Source organism: Pseudopipra pipra, chromosome 5 (assembly GCF_036250125.1).
Source record: "Pseudopipra pipra isolate bDixPip1 chromosome 5, bDixPip1.hap1, whole genome shotgun sequence".
NCBI lineage: Eukaryota > Metazoa > Chordata > Aves > Passeriformes > Pipridae > Pseudopipra > Pseudopipra pipra.
Window position 1 is genome coordinate 19360319 of NC_087553.1, and position 17876 is coordinate 19378194.

Consider the following 17876-nt stretch of genomic DNA (forward strand, 5'->3'; position numbering starts at 1 on the left):
CCTGTAATCAAACATACGCATGATATAAACCTTAGCAGAAACTGGTTACTTAGCTGTGGGCAATTTGTTTGTAGTACCATTTAGTTATTTATTTTGGGCCCACAGATATCTGCTCTCTGGGCCTGACTTTTGTGTCTGGCAATGTCAAAATGTTGATTCTAAAGTGTTTTGAAATATTTGAGTTGCATATGGCCTTACCTTGGCCACAACAACTTGGCCTACAGCAAGCTGTAAAAGCTACATCTACCCCATCCTATTCAGAATACAGTCACACTGCAAAGTCATGAAGAGCTACTAGCCTGAACTTGGTCAGGATAATCAGATCTGCATAGCTTTGTACTTATTCTAGTGTTTCTGGAAAATAATCTGATGCTAAGTAGACTAGTGTAAGAATATAGAGTGAGGCATAACATTGTGTGCATGTATTCTCACAGCTTTGATGAGATTTATGCAATGTCATTTCAGCATTCATTCTTATTTTTCTGATCTCATTTATAATAACACTTGATTTCCATAACAGCTTTTGCCAAAGGTCTCGATCCTGCATATCAGGTGGACAAAGGAGGTAAAGTAAGATTCATGGTGGAGCTTGCAGACCCAACAGTGGAACTCAAGTGGTATAAAAATGGCCAAGAAATACGACCAAGCGCAAAGTAAGTGATTTTATCATATGTAAGCAATAAAATGGATATATGTGTACTTCCTTGACAAGAGTGTTGCTTAGATCTCTCTCTTCACTCAGCTTGCACCAATTTTATTCCTGAATTTCATTAGATGTGAAGACTATGCAAATGATGCTATATTGTTCATGACCCAGCAAAGTCCACTGTAGGCAAAACGTAATGCAGATTGACTCCTTTGTCTCAAGAGATCCTCAACAAATCATGGTGCCATTTCCTACTCAGTAGTTTTTAAAAAAGCAGGAAGAACTGTGAGTAAATAAATTGCTTGTCCTCGGTCCTATGTCCAAAGGTGGACATAATCTTTCTGCAGTAATTGTGTGCTGAGAGGAGAGATGTTTGACATCACATAATTACCCACCTTGCTCATAAAATACCTGGCAAAAAGGGTGTGAGATTTGTCTCATTTTCTACTATCCAGTTAACTTTAACATAAAGAAGTCACCAATGTTCTCTATCAGTCATGTGCAACAGGTCTAATGTACCCAAGATTCTTCATCTGTAATCACCTCAATTGGTTTACTTTCTGACCTTACCTAGAAGAAGTGGTCTTTCAGGTGCAGACATTTGAGTACCTGTAGAGCAATGGTTGGAAGTTGAGCACAGTCCCTCCTGTGGGCACAACCAGCTCTTACAACTGGTACAGAAAACCCCATTCCACAGTCAGACACAGCTCAGAATGATGATGTGCATAACAATGTAATGCTCCTCAAACATTTCTCAGCAACACAGAATCCTAGTAACTTTTTCCTCTGGCCCCGTGAAAAAAAAAATAGTAAATAACAACAGCCCTCTTTCAGAGAAAGCGCAGATTTCCTTCATTCTCTTGATGCAAAAGTCAATGAAGGATTTTGATTAATCTTCATAATTGGCAAAAAAAAGTGGATAATAAAGAGGGTACTGTTTCCTTAGCCCCTTTATCTGCCATGAACAGTTCAGAACCGTTTTTCAGGCAGCTCTATGGATACCTCTCCAGCAGAAGGTATGAGAAGGGGGTTGAGTGCTCCAATGCATTTCTACCAGGCTGCTGAAGCAGCTGTCAGACGCTAATGAGCTTTGGTCATTACAAACCTGGAGCAGATCTAAACCAGTGACATAAAGGTGAAAGGCTCCATTACCAAAACCCCATATCCCATTACTGATATCTTGTGCCATCTGGCCTACCAACAATATTAACTTCTTAACTTTGGCTATTATTATACTTCACAAAAATGTTGGAATGAGTGATGGTGTCCCCTTACTAGTTATTTTCAGCTTTACTCATCTAGAGTTTCAGACTCCATTTTATTTGCCATCATTCCGTGCCTGCTCTTTTTTTTTTTTATTTATGTTTTTTTCATATCACCCAAGTTTGGAATTTTGGAACAAGCCAGAAGGAGCTCACTGTCACTCTACACCATAGCTCTTTTTGCTAGAAGTCTATGACAGCACTGTTAAAACTTGGAAATTGCTTCCAAGGACAATTTTTCCAGTACTGTGCAAACCCCAGAATTTTTGCCTCTGATAATCCCTGAAGGACTTTCTACATAGAACAAAAGGGGCCCAGCAGTTTTGCTAACATATCTTTGCTGCATTCCCATTCAAACAGATACATTTTTGAGCACAAAGGCAACCAGCGAATTTTATTCATCAACAACTGTTCGATGACAGACGATGCTCGCTATTACGTAACAGCTGGTGATGAGAAATGCTCCACAGAACTGTTTGTGAGAGGTAACTATGTCAGCCTGATGCTCTTTCACGTGCCGTAAATTGATGTGGCTCTCTTGGCTGCAACAGAAATTAACAGGGAGGATCTGGTTCAGTATATTTTTGTATTTGTATTAGCAGCCCTTAGGATTATTCTGTAATTTTGTGATCCCTGGACATTTTGTTTTACTCATCCCTTGTTCAGTAAATTAGTGAAAACCCTGAAATAGGGATATGGTTGATTTTATACTGTGCATTGGGATCTAGTGGGGCTTGTGGAGTTCTTATGAGTTTTAAGCCATTTTGGAGACTTGTGCGTCATAACATTTCCCTAACACCACACTTAGGTACCTGAGGACTTTGATACTATTAGTCCAACTAGTCTGTTTGAAGTACTCTCAGATCAGGCTTTCTAGCAGTTAGTTTTCATTCTGCCTGCACTAATTTAAGGGAAGACTCTATCAAAAATTATGAATGGGTGGCCATATCTTCACTCTCTTTGCTCCCATGGTGCTGATTACTCACATGTGTACAACAAAACAAACAGAAAAATTCAGTGAGAGAAAAGAAAATCATAAAATATTTCAAATTTTTTTTTAAAATAATGGAGTCCATTGCACCTATAAGCAGCATAGGATAACTGTTGTACAGTCTCTCGCTATTAAATAAACTTGAGTTATGACATCAGGAATGGATTAAGCCAATAATGTCACCATGATATCCCATCAGGTCATCTTATTGTGCAAAATGAGCTATAGGACCTAATAAAAACCCAGTTTTATGAGAGGGATCTGTGGGAGGCAAGAGGGGAATGTCAGCTTCTCATGTCAAGCTGCCTGGACAAACTGTTAACAAAAAGGGATGCAAGGCAGGTATTAATATGAACAAACATTGTTTTTTTTATTTAGCACATTTCCCACTATCATCTTTATGAGCAACCACTTTTCTGATTTAAGACAGAAAGAGCTGCCTTGATACCCTTATTAAAATTTTAAAGTAGTATCACCTTCTACCGCATGATTTAGGAAACCTCTCTCAAATCATAAATCTGTAACTTAATCTTTCCAAAGATCCTCCAATTTTGGTGACCAAAGGCTTGGAGGATACCAATACCTATGTTGGTGAACGAGTAGAACTGAGCTGTGAAGTATCTGAGGATGATGCAAATGTGAAATGGTAAGCTACACGTAGTTTTTTCCTTGAGAATAAAACACAGAAAATTTTAATTGTGGGCAAAAATGTGGGCAGCTTTTTCTATACCAGTAAACCTGAAAATTGTCAAGAAAATCTCAATAAAACATTATTCAAAAATGTAGCAATGGTAAAAATATCCTTATACATTCATGGATGCATTTGTTTACTCTTTTCTAGTGCCTTAGAGTCTTGTAAAGTCTTCTCTGGCAGTTTCAGTCTATGGAAGTCTTATTTGTACAGGACTTCTATTGGAAAATTAATTATTCTTTGTTTTTCCATAGGTTTAGGAATGGTGTAGAACTTACCAATGATCCTAAATCTCGGTATCGAATCAAGGTTGAGGGTAAAAAACACACTTTGATCATAGAGGAAGCTGCAAAAAATGACACTGCAACTTACTCAGTTATGACAACTGGAGGGCAATCAGAAGCCAAGCTTGCAGTTGACTGTGAGTATCATCCATCTTGCTCTTGAATTCATATATCACAGTTTGCTGGCATACAGAAATAAATATTTTGCTTGCCTCTCCCTGGGGGTTTAAAGAGAGACTTAACCTTCACACCAATTTCTTTGCTGCAAATTTCCAGAACAGTGACTTCCCTTTAAACACTGTTTGCAGTAGCAGGCAATGAACTAGTTCTGCTTACTATCACTCCATTAAGGTGGAAAACAAAGCAATCCATCCAAAGATACAATAGGTCAACAAAGTGAAATTTGCAAGGAAAGTATCTTCTTTTCCTGAATCCTTTCAGGTTTTCACAGGAAAGCCAAACCTAGGCACAAACACATGACTGTGTAGCCTCCTCAGCTTTGTGCAATATCTCTTTAGAATATCTGTGTTTTTTAACAAAATGTATCTATCTGTCCTCTAAAGTTATCATACATTATGCATAAATGTACACTTTTTTTTTTAATAATCATGCTGCTTTTGACTACTTTGTACAAATTGGCATCCTAACAAATTCATGCTATTTTATTATCAAGCTGGAAATTATCCTCCATGGCTACTGAGCTCCATCACCTTTCCTTTCTTGCAACTTCTTCTGAGGAATTTCCAGCTGTCTTTCTACAAAACACTGCCTTTCCCATGGGTCTTTTTCTAGCCAGGGATATTTATTGCATACAGATTAGATGTTCAGCCTGGACTCTGCTCTGCAGCATCTAATCTTCCAGAAAGTGGAAGTGTGCTAGGGTACCAGTTCTCAAACTCAAGTTTTACAAAAGCCAGTAATATCTGTGGCCATTCATAGGGTGAGTTAAGGCACTTCAGCAAACATGAGAACAAGTAGTGTATGAAGTTAAGCTTACTGGCCAGTCAGCCTTTGCCACAGCCTTGATTGCAGTTCGATCATAGGAAAGGTGGGCTGTAATTCCTTCTAGTGCATAGATCTGGGGACCCGGGTCATTCACTTCTTGAAAGTTTCTTATGGGTCTGGGGGATAGAAACACCCTTCCTCCATCACCCAAACATCAGAGAGGGGACAGCATGCAAATTATGCTCCTGGGCTTAGTTCTTCTACTGGCGACATCCACAGAGTTTCCCCATTCAGGGTATTTTGGATCATTTTTTCTAAGACATCAGACTACATGAAGAGAGTTAATTTATGGTGCTTACATGTTCATATTATCGGTATTTCAACTTGAGAACTTTATTATTGGAGGCATTTTTCTGTTTTGAAGTCTGTTGTGCTGGTTAGCATAAGCTCTGTGACAGAATCAGGAGCTGCTGTTTGTTATCACCATTAATATCTCTGCTTCTGTTTTCCTAAGTGAGACCGCTGAAGATATCACTTGCACTAGAAGATCAGACTGTGAGGCTTGGACAGGAAATCCACCTGAAGTGTGAGATATCTGAGAACGTGGAAGGGAAATGGTACAAAAATGGACAGCTGATTGAAGCTAGTGACCGTGTAAAGCTTTATCACAAAGGAAGGTAAGCCTGTTAGGTATTGATTTGGCTTTTGATGCAATGACACTGTAGAGATGAGCCAATATATGGGTTACTTCACTGAAAATTATTTGCTAATCAAGCTAACCTCTGTCCCTCAAAACATATATTTTTATCATCTTAAAAGCCGTGTCTCCTTTCTTTTAATCTTGGGTATTCTGGCCATGGAGGAAAATAATCAAGTCCTTGATCCATCTAAGTTCAAGCTATTAATTTTTCTTGACATTGCTGTTGCTGTTAGCATGGGATCTTAAGTAGCAAAGTAAAATAATTGTTAGACACTATTAAGAATACATAGCTTTTAAATGACTCTTTTTCTCATAGCTCCTCGGACCATGTAACTCTGCCCATTTAAAGTTTATGGAAATGTCAAGTTTCTTTGCTTTTATAAGTTGTCCTTTTTCATGTGAAGTAAGAAATCACAAACAACAAACAACCCTCAAAACCCCCAAAGTAGGTCCTGCCTTTAACTGCACACCCTTCACCATTCATACAGCTGGGAACTGCTCTTGTGAAGGCACTCCTAAACCAGCTTTGAAATGTTTGCATCAACTCCCTAACAATCCCTAAGTAGCAGTAAGTGTCAAGTGCCAGCTGTGCAATGGCCTCTTGGATTGACATTAGGTGAAGGAGCTCCCCACAAGTCACGCAGGCCCATAGTGTGAGGTGAAGGAAAGGGGAGCAGGGAGGACAAGGAGTGGAGTCCTACCTTGAACAAAGCTAAGCCACAGCAGGTCACAGGAGACCAAAAATATCATCAGCTGGAAGACACAGTTAGACAGCAAGAGCAGCATATGATTTGTTCACTCATTTTTTATTCTGGCAAACAAATAGCAGATTTGTCAAAAAATAGTTCAACAGAAGTCAGACTATTCCCACAATGGGATCACCTACAGATTTCTTCTTGAACGACCAAACTACAATCTAGTGGCAGCAGCACAGAATCGCTGTGTCAAAGGTATTACACTCCTATATTTTTCTAGTTCTCTGTTCAAACAAACAATATTAGAATTGGTTACATTATTTGGTGGTTGTACAATATTGTACAATAACATTTTGTACAAGTCACCCAGTATTTAATCAGCTAAAACACCTCTAAGTGACCATAAAAGGATTTTTAGTCGATAATTTGGAACACTTGCACAGATCTCCTAAACTTTTCAGAGATTTTTCCTTACAGCTTCGAGCAGTCTTCAGAAATAATTTACATTGATTTCTCTTTCAATTTTTTTACAGAATACACAGATTTGTTATACCAGCTTCTGCTGTTGATGATGAGGGTGAATACATGTTTGTACCAGATGCCTATAATATTAATATTCCATGCAAAGTACATATTGTGGGTAAGTATATTGAACTTATATATAACCTCTCTTTCTCTGAACTTTGGAAATTAAAAGCAGCATGAAATATCCTTGATTGCAATCACTTAGTATCCTCTGAGGAGGCATCTACCAGAGAAAACAGACCTGCTGCTTTGGCAAAGCGCAAGTGAGCTGGTTGGAGAGTTCTTTTCCTGTCCTCAGGACCTGCTCATAGTTTACACACTGGGGGAAGCTGAAGGCTTCTTGACATTGAATTACTGAACTTAAACCACTATTAAAAGTTTGTGTAAAATATCTTGCTATTCACTTCTCAAATATATTGTTTTGTCTTTGAAGAACTGTCTCACTAACACTGCAAAATATGATTTAGTTTGGTAAAAGATTAGTAGAATAAGCACATATTTATCTATTCACTGAATACATTACATGCTATCTAAATGGAAAAAAGTTTCCAGCCAGCTTTCATTCATTCAGTAAAACAGAAGGCTTGTTAATGATCCCAGTCCTTCAAACAAAAATAAAACAAGGCATTGACTCTTCCCACAAAAATACCTCACCAGCTTCTAACTGCAACCAGCAACTTGGAAGTCAAGAGGAGAGCAATACAAATTACCAAAGTTTTAGAAAACATGTTCTTTAATTGAAGCTGAAAGAAGTGCAATTTCTGTGTTAGAAAAAGTATTGGTAAGATTTAGGGAGAATGAAAAGGGAAGTGGTACTAGAGGGGAACACCCACCGCTATATTTGCAATATGTTAAAAAAATTTGTAAGAGGATATTCATTCATCAGTTGTTCTCCATACCCATGGAGTACAGTAAGAGTGATAATTTCATTTTCAGGAAAGCATATAGGTTAAGAAAACTTTATAATTGTAAGAACAGTGAAGTCTGAAGCATGGTAAAAATGTGGCAAAAAGCCTGCAATGGAAATTCTCTTAGAAATTCACTTAGAGAAAATCTTTCTCAGAAGTTACCTGAATATACATAATTCTGCTGCAGGAAAATATTTTTTTTCTATATGGTCTTACTATTCCAAAATCTCTATGGTGCCATGATTTCTTTTTCGTCAGATAACTATTTTCTTAAATAGATTTTCTTCACAAATTTTTTTCCAAACAAAAAATCAGTTGCCTAGAAAAAACAGGAAAATGTGAAACATAGAGCATGTTTCTTTATGTTGCAGACCTGTGTCAGGTCACTGAACTCTCAGAGCAGCAGCTGAATGACACATTTGGACGATCTCTCCTTTTTCAGATCCTCCTAAACTTCACCTGGATGGTCTTGGGGAAAATAACACTGTTACAGTAGTGGCAGGAAGCAAACTACGACTTGAGATCCCTATCACTGGTGAACCAACTCCAAAAGTCGTGTGGAGTAGAGGTGACAAGGTACATTGTCATCATACACATTTCTTTAGCTCAACAAGGAGCCTTTTTCTTCAAAAAATAACCTTTAGCCTCGTGAATACATTGATTTTATCAGAAGAAAATAAGGGGAAGATGACCTTTATCTAAAAACTCTCTTTGGTCAAGGATAAAATAGATAAATATTATTTAGTATTTTTGAGTCTTTTTAAGGAAAGGCTGAAATTAATGAATGAAAAAATATGGGTTTTCTATAAATTGATAGTGAAGGAGAAGGATACATGAGATGTAGAAAAAACCTAGACAAAATCTACCAAATGGCTACTTCTTCTATACATACTGCCCAGAATGGCTGCCAGGTTTTGACAGGAAGCTATGATATGTTCTGGTTTTGGAAAATGAATGAAAAATTCTAATGGAGTATCAAGTCTCAAATGAAACAGTACACTGGGCGATTGGCATCTTGCATTTGGTGTCTTAATGCAAAACTTTTGCACAGATCAATCCCTTGCTGTGTAAATACAAAAAAAGTCACTTTTAGCATATAAATTTTCATTGTGGTATGTGGAAGCTGGAACATGTTATTGCTACTATGTTCAACAGATGTGTCTGGTCAAATCTGTGACAACTATTTTTCAAATATTAATTTGAAAATTAATTGTGGTGTCCAAATAGGGAATTATTCCAAGAGAGCTCCTACTCCAAAATATGTGACAGCATTTGAAATCTGTGAGGACAAACTACTGACCGTTACAATCACTCTGACCTTTAAAGTGAATTAATTAAATTTTTATTTGACTTTTGGAAGAATCCACTATTCTTTTTCCATCAAATTAATGTCAGATAGTGTTAAAAAAGTGTGTTCTTGCTCACAGGACAAGTAAGCCTAGTGCCTCATCCTTTATGGTGCAATGGCTGAACTGAGTACTCAGCAGTTACCACATTGTACTTATTTTTACTTATTTTAGTTATTTTGTCATCATTAGGTGACTAAAATTCTGAATTTTACTGTGGTTTTTCTTACAATTGCTTTAAGAATTTTTCTGAACTGTACTGTACTACTTTTGAATTTTGATTTTTGACTTTTATTGTCAAATACAGAAAATATGACTTTTGCCTCTGTTTACCTTGATTCCTAGGGGATCACAGACAGTGGAAGAATACGGGCAGAAACATATCCAGACAGCAGCTGCCTGGTCATTGATACAGCTGAGAGGGAAGATTCAGGTCCTTTTAGAATAACTTTAAAGAATGAGGCTGGAGAGGACACAGCTCTAATCAACATCAAAGTGGTTGGTAAGTCATGTGGAACTGTGCATATGAGCCATGTCTTTTATCACAGCCATTGTCAATAAATGCTCCTTGAAGACCCACACTTTTATGCACTCCAACAGGAGACAAATTCTTCTTCTCCTATCTGAAGGTTCTCTTCTGTAGATGCTGTCCTCCCTAGCTACCAAACTGTTACAGATTCTCAGAAAACTTCCATTTACCTCTTTGTCTCTACTGTCAGGTGAGGAATTGAGATGTAAGGGTACTAAGGCTCACTGTTACTGAAGGATACAGGAGCTTGGCAAAGGATTTAAGTAGGAGTTAATTATCACTCTGCTGTCACTTCATGCTGCAGGGACCAAACTTCTGTAGTTCTCTCAGGCTGCCCTTATCACTCTTTGCTCTCCATTCTGCCTGTGGCTGTGGGCTCTGTCTTACCACACGTCCTCAAGTGCCTCTCAAGTGTCTTGACCGTGCTGAAGAACTTGGCACTTATCCATTCCCAAACACCAAACAGGATTCACAAACTTTCTTTTTCTCTCTTTTCATTAGGAATTCCTGTTGCACATCAAAAACTGTTCATATTTGTTTCTTATTTTACATTTTTAATTCAAACTATGCAGTAAGAAGAAGATTTTTTAAAATAATTTTTACTTTGTTTACAACAGATGTCCCTGATCCTCCTCAGGCACCAAACGTGACTGAGGTGGGTGAAGACTGGTGTATTATGACCTGGGAACCTCCAGCAAATGACGGTGGATCACCCATCTTAGGTACTTTTTTTTTCTTGTGGTGATGTTCTAATATAGACAAAAGAAACAAACCCCAAATAATGGATGCAATAGGATCACAGTTTAGCTCAGGCCCTGGAGGGTTGCACTGGGAGTATCCAGTTGCAAGAATGTTCTACCTTCTCTTTGACTTTATCAGAAATTTGTTTTTTTAATGAGTTGCGTTTTGTCATTTTGTATGTTGCCACACTATCAAGCTCCCTACTTGAAAGACAACCTCCTATAAAACAAAACTTGGAACTGTTATTAGCCTGTTTGAATGTTAGAAAGAATTTCAGAAACAATTTACTGAGTAAATTGGAATATCTTCTAATACACTGTACGAAGAGGAAAGGCCCAGAGGCCCTTTTCACTCTGAACTAAACACAGCAGTGTTGTATGTGAAATCCAAAAAATGCTCATATGTGGCCATGAAAGCAAAGCAGGTGACTGTCAGATAGCTTGCAATTAGCAAAATCTAGCAATTATCCCTAAATCACTCTAAGGCTAGAAGGGGATATGGAGGTGTATCCAGAAAAAAATGCCATTGGGAAGTAAAAAACCAGACCCTTCACAATTGACCTTTATGCCATCACTTACTATAATAAAATTTTGTTTGGTCAATAGGATATTTCATTGAGAGGAAAAAGAAACAAAGCTCCAGGTGGATGAGGCTGAATTTTGAACTGTGTAAAGAAACAACTTTTGAGCCAAAGAAGATGATTGAAGGTGTTGCTTACGAGGTCCGTGTATTTGCTGTTAATGCAATAGGCATGTCCAAACCAAGTATGCCTTCAAAGTCCTTTGTTCCTTTAGGTAAGTAATCAAGAGCACAGAGACAGGTATGCATTTAGAACACAATTATTAATACATTATTATAGTCCTTTAATTATATAACTGTAGTTTTTGTGGCACTTGTGTTGCTCAGGACCTGTCTTTATGAGGTGCTTCATAAAGTACATGTCTATCCCTGGAACTACAGTCTTTTATAAACAAGAGACAAGCATGCATAGACAGAAGAACAGTGCACTAAAATAAACCAGTGTTACTATAGGTGAGCCTGATATGGTCAGTACTGCAGTCAATGTGTTTTAAGGACCAGAACTAATAGTTCCACATTTTTGTGTATCTTAGACACATCCTGAATCAATAGAGTCAAACTATTGCCAGTCAAACCAGCAACTTCAAGAATAGGTAAAGATGATGAATCACAGGCAATCACTGGCTTTTGGCCAAAAATGGTCAGGAAAAATGAGAAGTCTAAAGATCACTATTTGCAGGCTGCACTGAGTGAAAATGAGGCTTTCTTTCACATTTCACTATTTAGGCTTTGCTACACAGTAGCTTGCCATTTTAAAACGTACAGGTAGTCACAAATAATTCATACATTTCCATTTCTAAAAAAATTACAGGTCATAAAGGTAGAAACCCATGGGAAAAAATTTGCCCAATTTTGCAACTAATCACAGGATAAGATACATTTGAATAGTCCCTAATTTCACTCTGTGCCTCATGGATTCCCCATTAGCTTAAGCAGGGACTTTTTTCCCAGAAAGGAATCACATATTTTTAATATCCTTTTGCAGACAATCCTGATTTATACTATTCTAAATGTCATCTTACTGCTTTTTATTAATGTAACAGCTAGGAGGCCTTGTCATTCACCTAGTGACAGACTAATTCTGTTGCCTCTTCATATAAAGAAGCAGATTTTCAAAGTATTGTGACAACCACAAGTCCCTGTAAAAGAGTGGTGTCTTTTTCTGTAGGCCAGGAAAGGTTCCCACCTTGCTCAGCAGCACGCCCAGAACAAAGAGGAGAGGGAAGAAGGTGGCTGTTACTGCTACAGCATGCTCGCTTCTTGACAGAAAATACCTGCTATGGTAGAATACACTGCTCCAAACTTCTCTGCTCTACCTTCCACAGCTCTTTATCCTTCTCTCTCCTCAGCAGGAGGAATTTATCTCTGGCTTAGGCTGTGAGCAGATATGGGATGAGGTAGCTGCTTCTCCTCATGCGGTCCTAGTCGAAAGAAAGCTGTGCCAGGGATGATTTGAAATCATCCTGGTAGGCAGGATTTAGCCTGTCACCTGTGATGCTAAATTAAAGGAATACAGATCATAAATGTAAACCTTTAATTGTAACACAGTTTTCTGCCTTCTCCCTGCTGCTTGCTTGCTTCAGCTGTTACCAGCCCACCGACTCTCCTGGCAGTGGACGGAGTGACTGACACCTCGGTGACAATGAAGTGGAGGCCGCCCGACCAGATCGGAGCGGCGGGGTTGGACGGCTATGTTGTAGAGTACTGCTTTGAAGGAAGTAAGTGGGAACGCCTGGGGTATGTTACTCATGGTGAAAGTAGGTGAGACTTCCTCCATTTTCTCTCTACGGGTATCAGGTGCTCTCACTGTAAGGCAGAGACTAATCAGTTAGAAAACCTCAAGCAGCAGGGTTTTGTTCAGGCTTCTTTTGGTTTGTGTTCCAGATCCCACTCATTGTAGTTCAACACATCTTATATTTGATCTGAAATCCAAATCAAAAGCCATATAATCTGTTGCAGTGTACCAAGTACTGTGTTAATAGCTATCCTCTTTTAGAAGCTGTGACAGTCAAGGCAGCAAAGAGCAGATGGATGCATGAATGTATAAAAAATAATGAGTGTGGTCCAAAACATGTTCAGGTGGGTTTTAGGGACAGGAAGTCCTCAGTGTGGTAATCCCTACATTGACATATCACTCAATTGGCTACTTCAAGCACAAGTCCCCAGCACTAAGTTTCTTGTAGGAGATGCAGACACGTAGACATGCAAAGTTTATGTCTAGATATTTAATTTCTCCAATGTTTCAGTGCAGTCTTATATGGGATCTTCAACTATGTCTGCCTAAGACAAAAGTTGATACAGAACTGAAGGAGACAGATAAAGATACCAGAGATTGCATAAACATTTGAGAGTAGGGAAATACATTTTACAATTAATACATTGTAAATATTGTCTTTGGTGATCAAGCAGCAGAAACTCAGTATTTTCTAGCAGATTTTTTTCTGAACTGGCATCAAATGACGTTTATTCTCAAAAAGTAAAATCCACCAGCATGTGGGTAAGTATAAAATAGCCTGGAGTGGTATGTGCAATACCCAGCCTCTGTGGGCCAACACCATCAACTGCAGCAACATTGTGGATTAATGGGACACAGATATCTTCAGCTCCACTAGCTGCTGCTCTCAACTGTGCTGTAAATCAAGTTATGATTTACATAATTTTTTCATGAAGCCATTTGTTTCAATGAAACCTTTTAATGAATGCAGTCCACAGCCTGGAGTCAAGAGGTAGAGGACATCGTCATTCACACTGTCACGTTTCAGATTCAGAAACCCAGGAAAACAGTAGTTCACAAAAGTGGTCAGATTCCACAGGATAAGAGTACGCTCAGCTCTCTCTCAGGCGAGCGGGAGAGAGTGTGAAGAAGAACCACTGGCTTTTCTCAGGAGTACTCAGCATCTTGTAGTATTTAGCTGAATATCTTTAAGGAGCAGAAACAGACTGCAAGAAGCTCAGAGACCTCAAGAAGAGCACCTGAAGGCAAACACAGCTGGAATGGTAGGAAGGGTTTTCCTTGTGTATTGGGAGGGAGCTGCGGGAACATCTCAGAACGAGTAAGCATGCAGTCTTCCATTAAGATGCAGTATTCCTATATTGTTTCCATTCACAGGCCAGATGTAGGGGAATACAAAGGGAAGTGTCAATGTGAGGACTTCAGTGTATACTTTATATTCTGCTTTGTTTAGCACTGGTAGACTGGCAGGGAAAAGTTATAAGTGCTTGTAACATGCTACTGTCACAAACCCCTTGACATTACAGTATGTGATATCCAAATAAGGTGACAAGAGAGAATGAAAATATAAATACATTAATTCTAACTATGTCTGTCAGAGGAATCTTCCTAATCTATCTTTAAAGGACTGTTAGACAGAAGATCATTTTATACCTGTTGAATGGAACAAATTCTTTTACTTTTTTTTCAGATAGGCTTAAAACATACGAAGATGCAACAAAATGGCAGTCATCTGCCATTTTATTGTAACCCACCTCAGTTAAAATACAATGGGTACAATGTATTTTACATAGTTTTCTGAGTGTTTTATGTATATCTATATATGCCTCCTATATATGCATATACATCTATATATACACAATTGACATTATGTATATATGTTATAAAAATGTTTAGGAAGAAGCAAGATAAGTAGAAAATACCAATTTTAAGTCATGTTATTGGATTATAAATTTTTCTCTCTCCATAAAGTCCTTTTTTCCTTTCTTGCAATATCTCAGTCTCCTTTTCTCAGTCTTTTTACTGCCTGTTCTGCCTCAAACTAATTTCTTCTGTAATGTTTAATAACTCTTTTTAATTTCAAGGTACTTTTTATGACTGTCTATATTCATTCTAATATTCTGTTCTCTTAGTTATCTGTTTGTAAACTCATTTGTCTTTACATTCTCCATTCTTTCATTGTTGTCACTGAAATACTTTTAAAGAGGGCTTTTTCGAGTCTTCCTTAGCATAGCAATCATTAGGAAAAATCACAAGCTGAAAAGAGAAAGACAAAAATTATATCATGATAATTCAAAAGAATAATGTATCGTGAGCATTGGTTTGGCTTTGCAAAAATTGGTATTTCCCTTTAGTCTCAAGCTCCTAACTTGATCACTGCAGTGGACTTTTGGACTTCCTTACTAGTTTTGACAGCTCTCTGTGTTTATTACTGAACTGGAGTCTCATCATGAGTATCTGGATCCAGCATTGCACAGGTGTGAATAACACGAATATAGAACTCCCCAGGTCCAGTTTTCAACGTCCAACTTGAACCTTTTGCTATGGTGATGCGGAGTAGACCAAATCTTGTTGATATTGGAGAAGTCAGTTACTAGTAAAGTATGCTGATGACTGGTTCTTGTGGGACATTTCAAGGGCTGCCTGAGGAGCTTGGCCCTAGTGTTCCCTAGGACACTATGTTTATCTGCTTTTAACGAGCTATTGTACCTGCACATGATCTGTCTTCATAGCTACTAAATAAGCACTTCAGAGAGTGTCTGTTGGCTGAGATCTTTACCAGTGTACTCATCCAGGACCATGCACAGATACTAGAATAATATTTTTATTATCCTGAAAATAGCCAACTCCAAGATTACAGGAAATCCAGGGCAGTGATAGCTTCGTCCAGGAAATGAAGCCTTAGGGTCTACGTCATATCTGTCATCATCCATGGGTTTGGTCTTCTTTAATATTCTGTGTTGCCTTTAGCTAAATGTGTTCTCTTCATCTGTTTCCTCAAGTATTTTTCCAAGACCTCTTTTTTTTCTGTCTCTCTTACTCAGAATTTATCTCTGAATTTCTTATCTATTCTACAATCTGTTTTCTTCTCCTACACTTTCTCCTATCATCAGTTTGTTTCATTTCTCTCTTCCAAATGTTCCTTTTGTCTCTTCATTTTCATATTTCTAGGGCTGTGCTCAGGCCCAAAGAAAAATATACAAACTTATCTCCTCCTCTTCCTTTATCCTTTAGCTTTCCTGTGGGCATCACATATAACTATGCTGTGATCTAGATGCCTTCTTCCCATCTCTTTTCTCCCTGTAGTCTCCCTAAATATGGGTCCTCTAAATCTTTAAAGCCCAGCATCTATCTTTGCATACTTACTAACAGGAATTGCTAACCACTGACAAAATGCTCCATCTATGTGAAAGTGGGTGTCTCTGATTAATTTTAAAGATGGATTCTCACAAGGTATATCGACAGATCTGTCTGAGGAATTGCTGGAGCCACCTTTTAACCTGGAAGGTACAGTATTCAACAAAGGATATAAATCTTCTTTAACAAAAGAAAAACTCTCTTCATAAAAGCAAAGATAAATTCCTGAGAGTGATTTTTAGGGGCAACAGTCTGCAGAATTTTCTGTAGTACATGTATGAGGGGAGGGGGAGGTTCTTGGGAAACAGTCATCGATTGCAATCCTTTCCTGCTAGAAGCTGAAAGAAGCAGCTTGAAGGAGAACTTTATTCCTAAAAGTAAGACACGCAGTTATGAAAAAATATCATAGCATTATACTTTGAATCTGCAGGGCTCTCTAGTTTATAATAGTTCTCTTGTCTTCTGTACCTATTTTATAATGCTATCTTCATATGACATGGAAAGTATTGATCCTGACTTGCTAGTTCATAAACCTGGCTCCAATGTCCAGGTGCCAGCACTGTTACAGCAGCCTATGTTGGGACGACAGAGTGGATAAGAAAGTGTTATTTGTAATTGAAGCTCTTCTGAAAGACTGTACTGTTAGGATCACTCTATGACTTACATGCAACTGCCTAGGAGTAGGATTAAAAATCCAAGAATGATGTAATTATGTGGATAATTCTGACACAGCCTTCCTTTTTTAAAGGCACAAGGAGAGATGGTATTTCATTGCAATATGTAAATATTCTGTGTTTCTCTTATTCCTCAGTTCTACTTTCAAGGCTACTCAGTACCGGCTGAGATTAATTGCAAACCCCATTTCTCTCCAAGGAAGCTGTTAAAGAAATTATGAGCACTTTTGGAAATATACTCTTTGTCCCCCTTGTTTTCCACCAGCTGAATTAAAAAACTAACCAGTTTTCTTTCTGCCACAATTAAATTATAGACATATTCTAATAACATTTGTACCATTATATATAAATATATAATCATCAGAAACCCCTTAAGGTTTAAAACATTCTTCCTATGTATGAAAGTGAATCTATGTTGTGTTTACAGCATAATTAGAAAAAACAAAATAGAATTATTCATTAGAATCTAATGTATCTATTACTGTTTTGTAATTTTCCTCATCCGTGCAGTGGGTGTATTTGTAATTTCCTGTTCTTTCAATTTGTCCTCCTCCCTCCATTTCCCTGAACTAGCCGATGAATGGATCGTGGCTAACCCGGAGCTGACAGACAAAACGAAGTTTACAATCAATGGCCTGCCCACTGGCTCAAAAATCCTTGTGAGAGTAAAAGCTGTGAATGCTGCTGGTGAAAGTGAGCCCAGGTACCACCCACAGCCTATTTTAGTCAAGGAAGTGATAGGTAAGATCCTCCTGCCTACACTTAACCCGCAAATACGCTCTGTTTCCACACTGAGACCTGATTTTTTAAGGCTAATACTTATTTGTTGTTGGAAAGTGATGATACAGCCTTACAAAGCCATTGTGTTATGGCTAGAAATCATGAAACCACCTTTAAAAAAATGTCATAATTACTTTTATTTGTTTCATTTCTGAGCCTTTATCTCAGTTTTTTAGGGCTTTTTTTTTTCCTGCAGAATTTGAAATTGACGGTGCCTTTTTAAAGTTGCACTAAGTTTCTCACCTATTCCTACCACCATAGCATTTGGTGTTCTAAAACCTGATGGTGTACTAAATGTAACACTGTGGGACCAAGAAATTTAAGATATCTCACACATTAGTCACTTCTGGGAATTGTAGACCACATAGTCTCCATTTTATATTGATGCCCACCAGTGCTGCCTCAGTTAGAAGACAAATGTAATGCACAAGCTTTTTTTTTTTCCAGAACCTCCTAAGATTCGTCTACCAAGACACTTAAAACAAACTTAT

General features: G+C 38.0%; 1 protein-coding gene across 5 annotated transcripts in view; it reads left to right on the forward strand.

The window, feature by feature from the left end:
• The window catches only part of MYBPC1 (myosin binding protein C1), a 74984-nt gene that overhangs the window by 42824 nt on the left and 14284 nt on the right, over window positions 1-17876 (forward strand). For all 5 annotated transcript variants that reach the window (XR_010430644.1, XM_064654800.1, XM_064654801.1 and 2 more), the window contains 13 exons: window positions 521-653; window positions 2269-2393; window positions 3440-3545; window positions 3845-4011; window positions 5334-5496; window positions 6748-6854; window positions 8090-8223; window positions 9339-9495; window positions 10140-10244; window positions 10869-11057; window positions 12426-12560; window positions 17179-17346; window positions 17833-17876. The exon at window positions 17833-17876 is cut by the window's right edge and continues 45 nt beyond it. Coding sequence is in view for 4 of the 5 variants with exons in the window: in XM_064654800.1 (XP_064510870.1) it covers window positions 521-653; window positions 2269-2393; window positions 3440-3545; window positions 3845-4011; window positions 5334-5496; window positions 6748-6854; window positions 8090-8223; window positions 9339-9495; window positions 10140-10244; window positions 10869-11057; window positions 12426-12560; window positions 17179-17346; window positions 17833-17876 (1733 nt within the window). In the remaining variant the exon portion in view is untranslated. The remainder of the gene's footprint in view (window positions 1-520; window positions 654-2268; window positions 2394-3439; window positions 3546-3844; window positions 4012-5333; window positions 5497-6747; window positions 6855-8089; window positions 8224-9338; window positions 9496-10139; window positions 10245-10868; window positions 11058-12425; window positions 12561-17178; window positions 17347-17832) is intronic.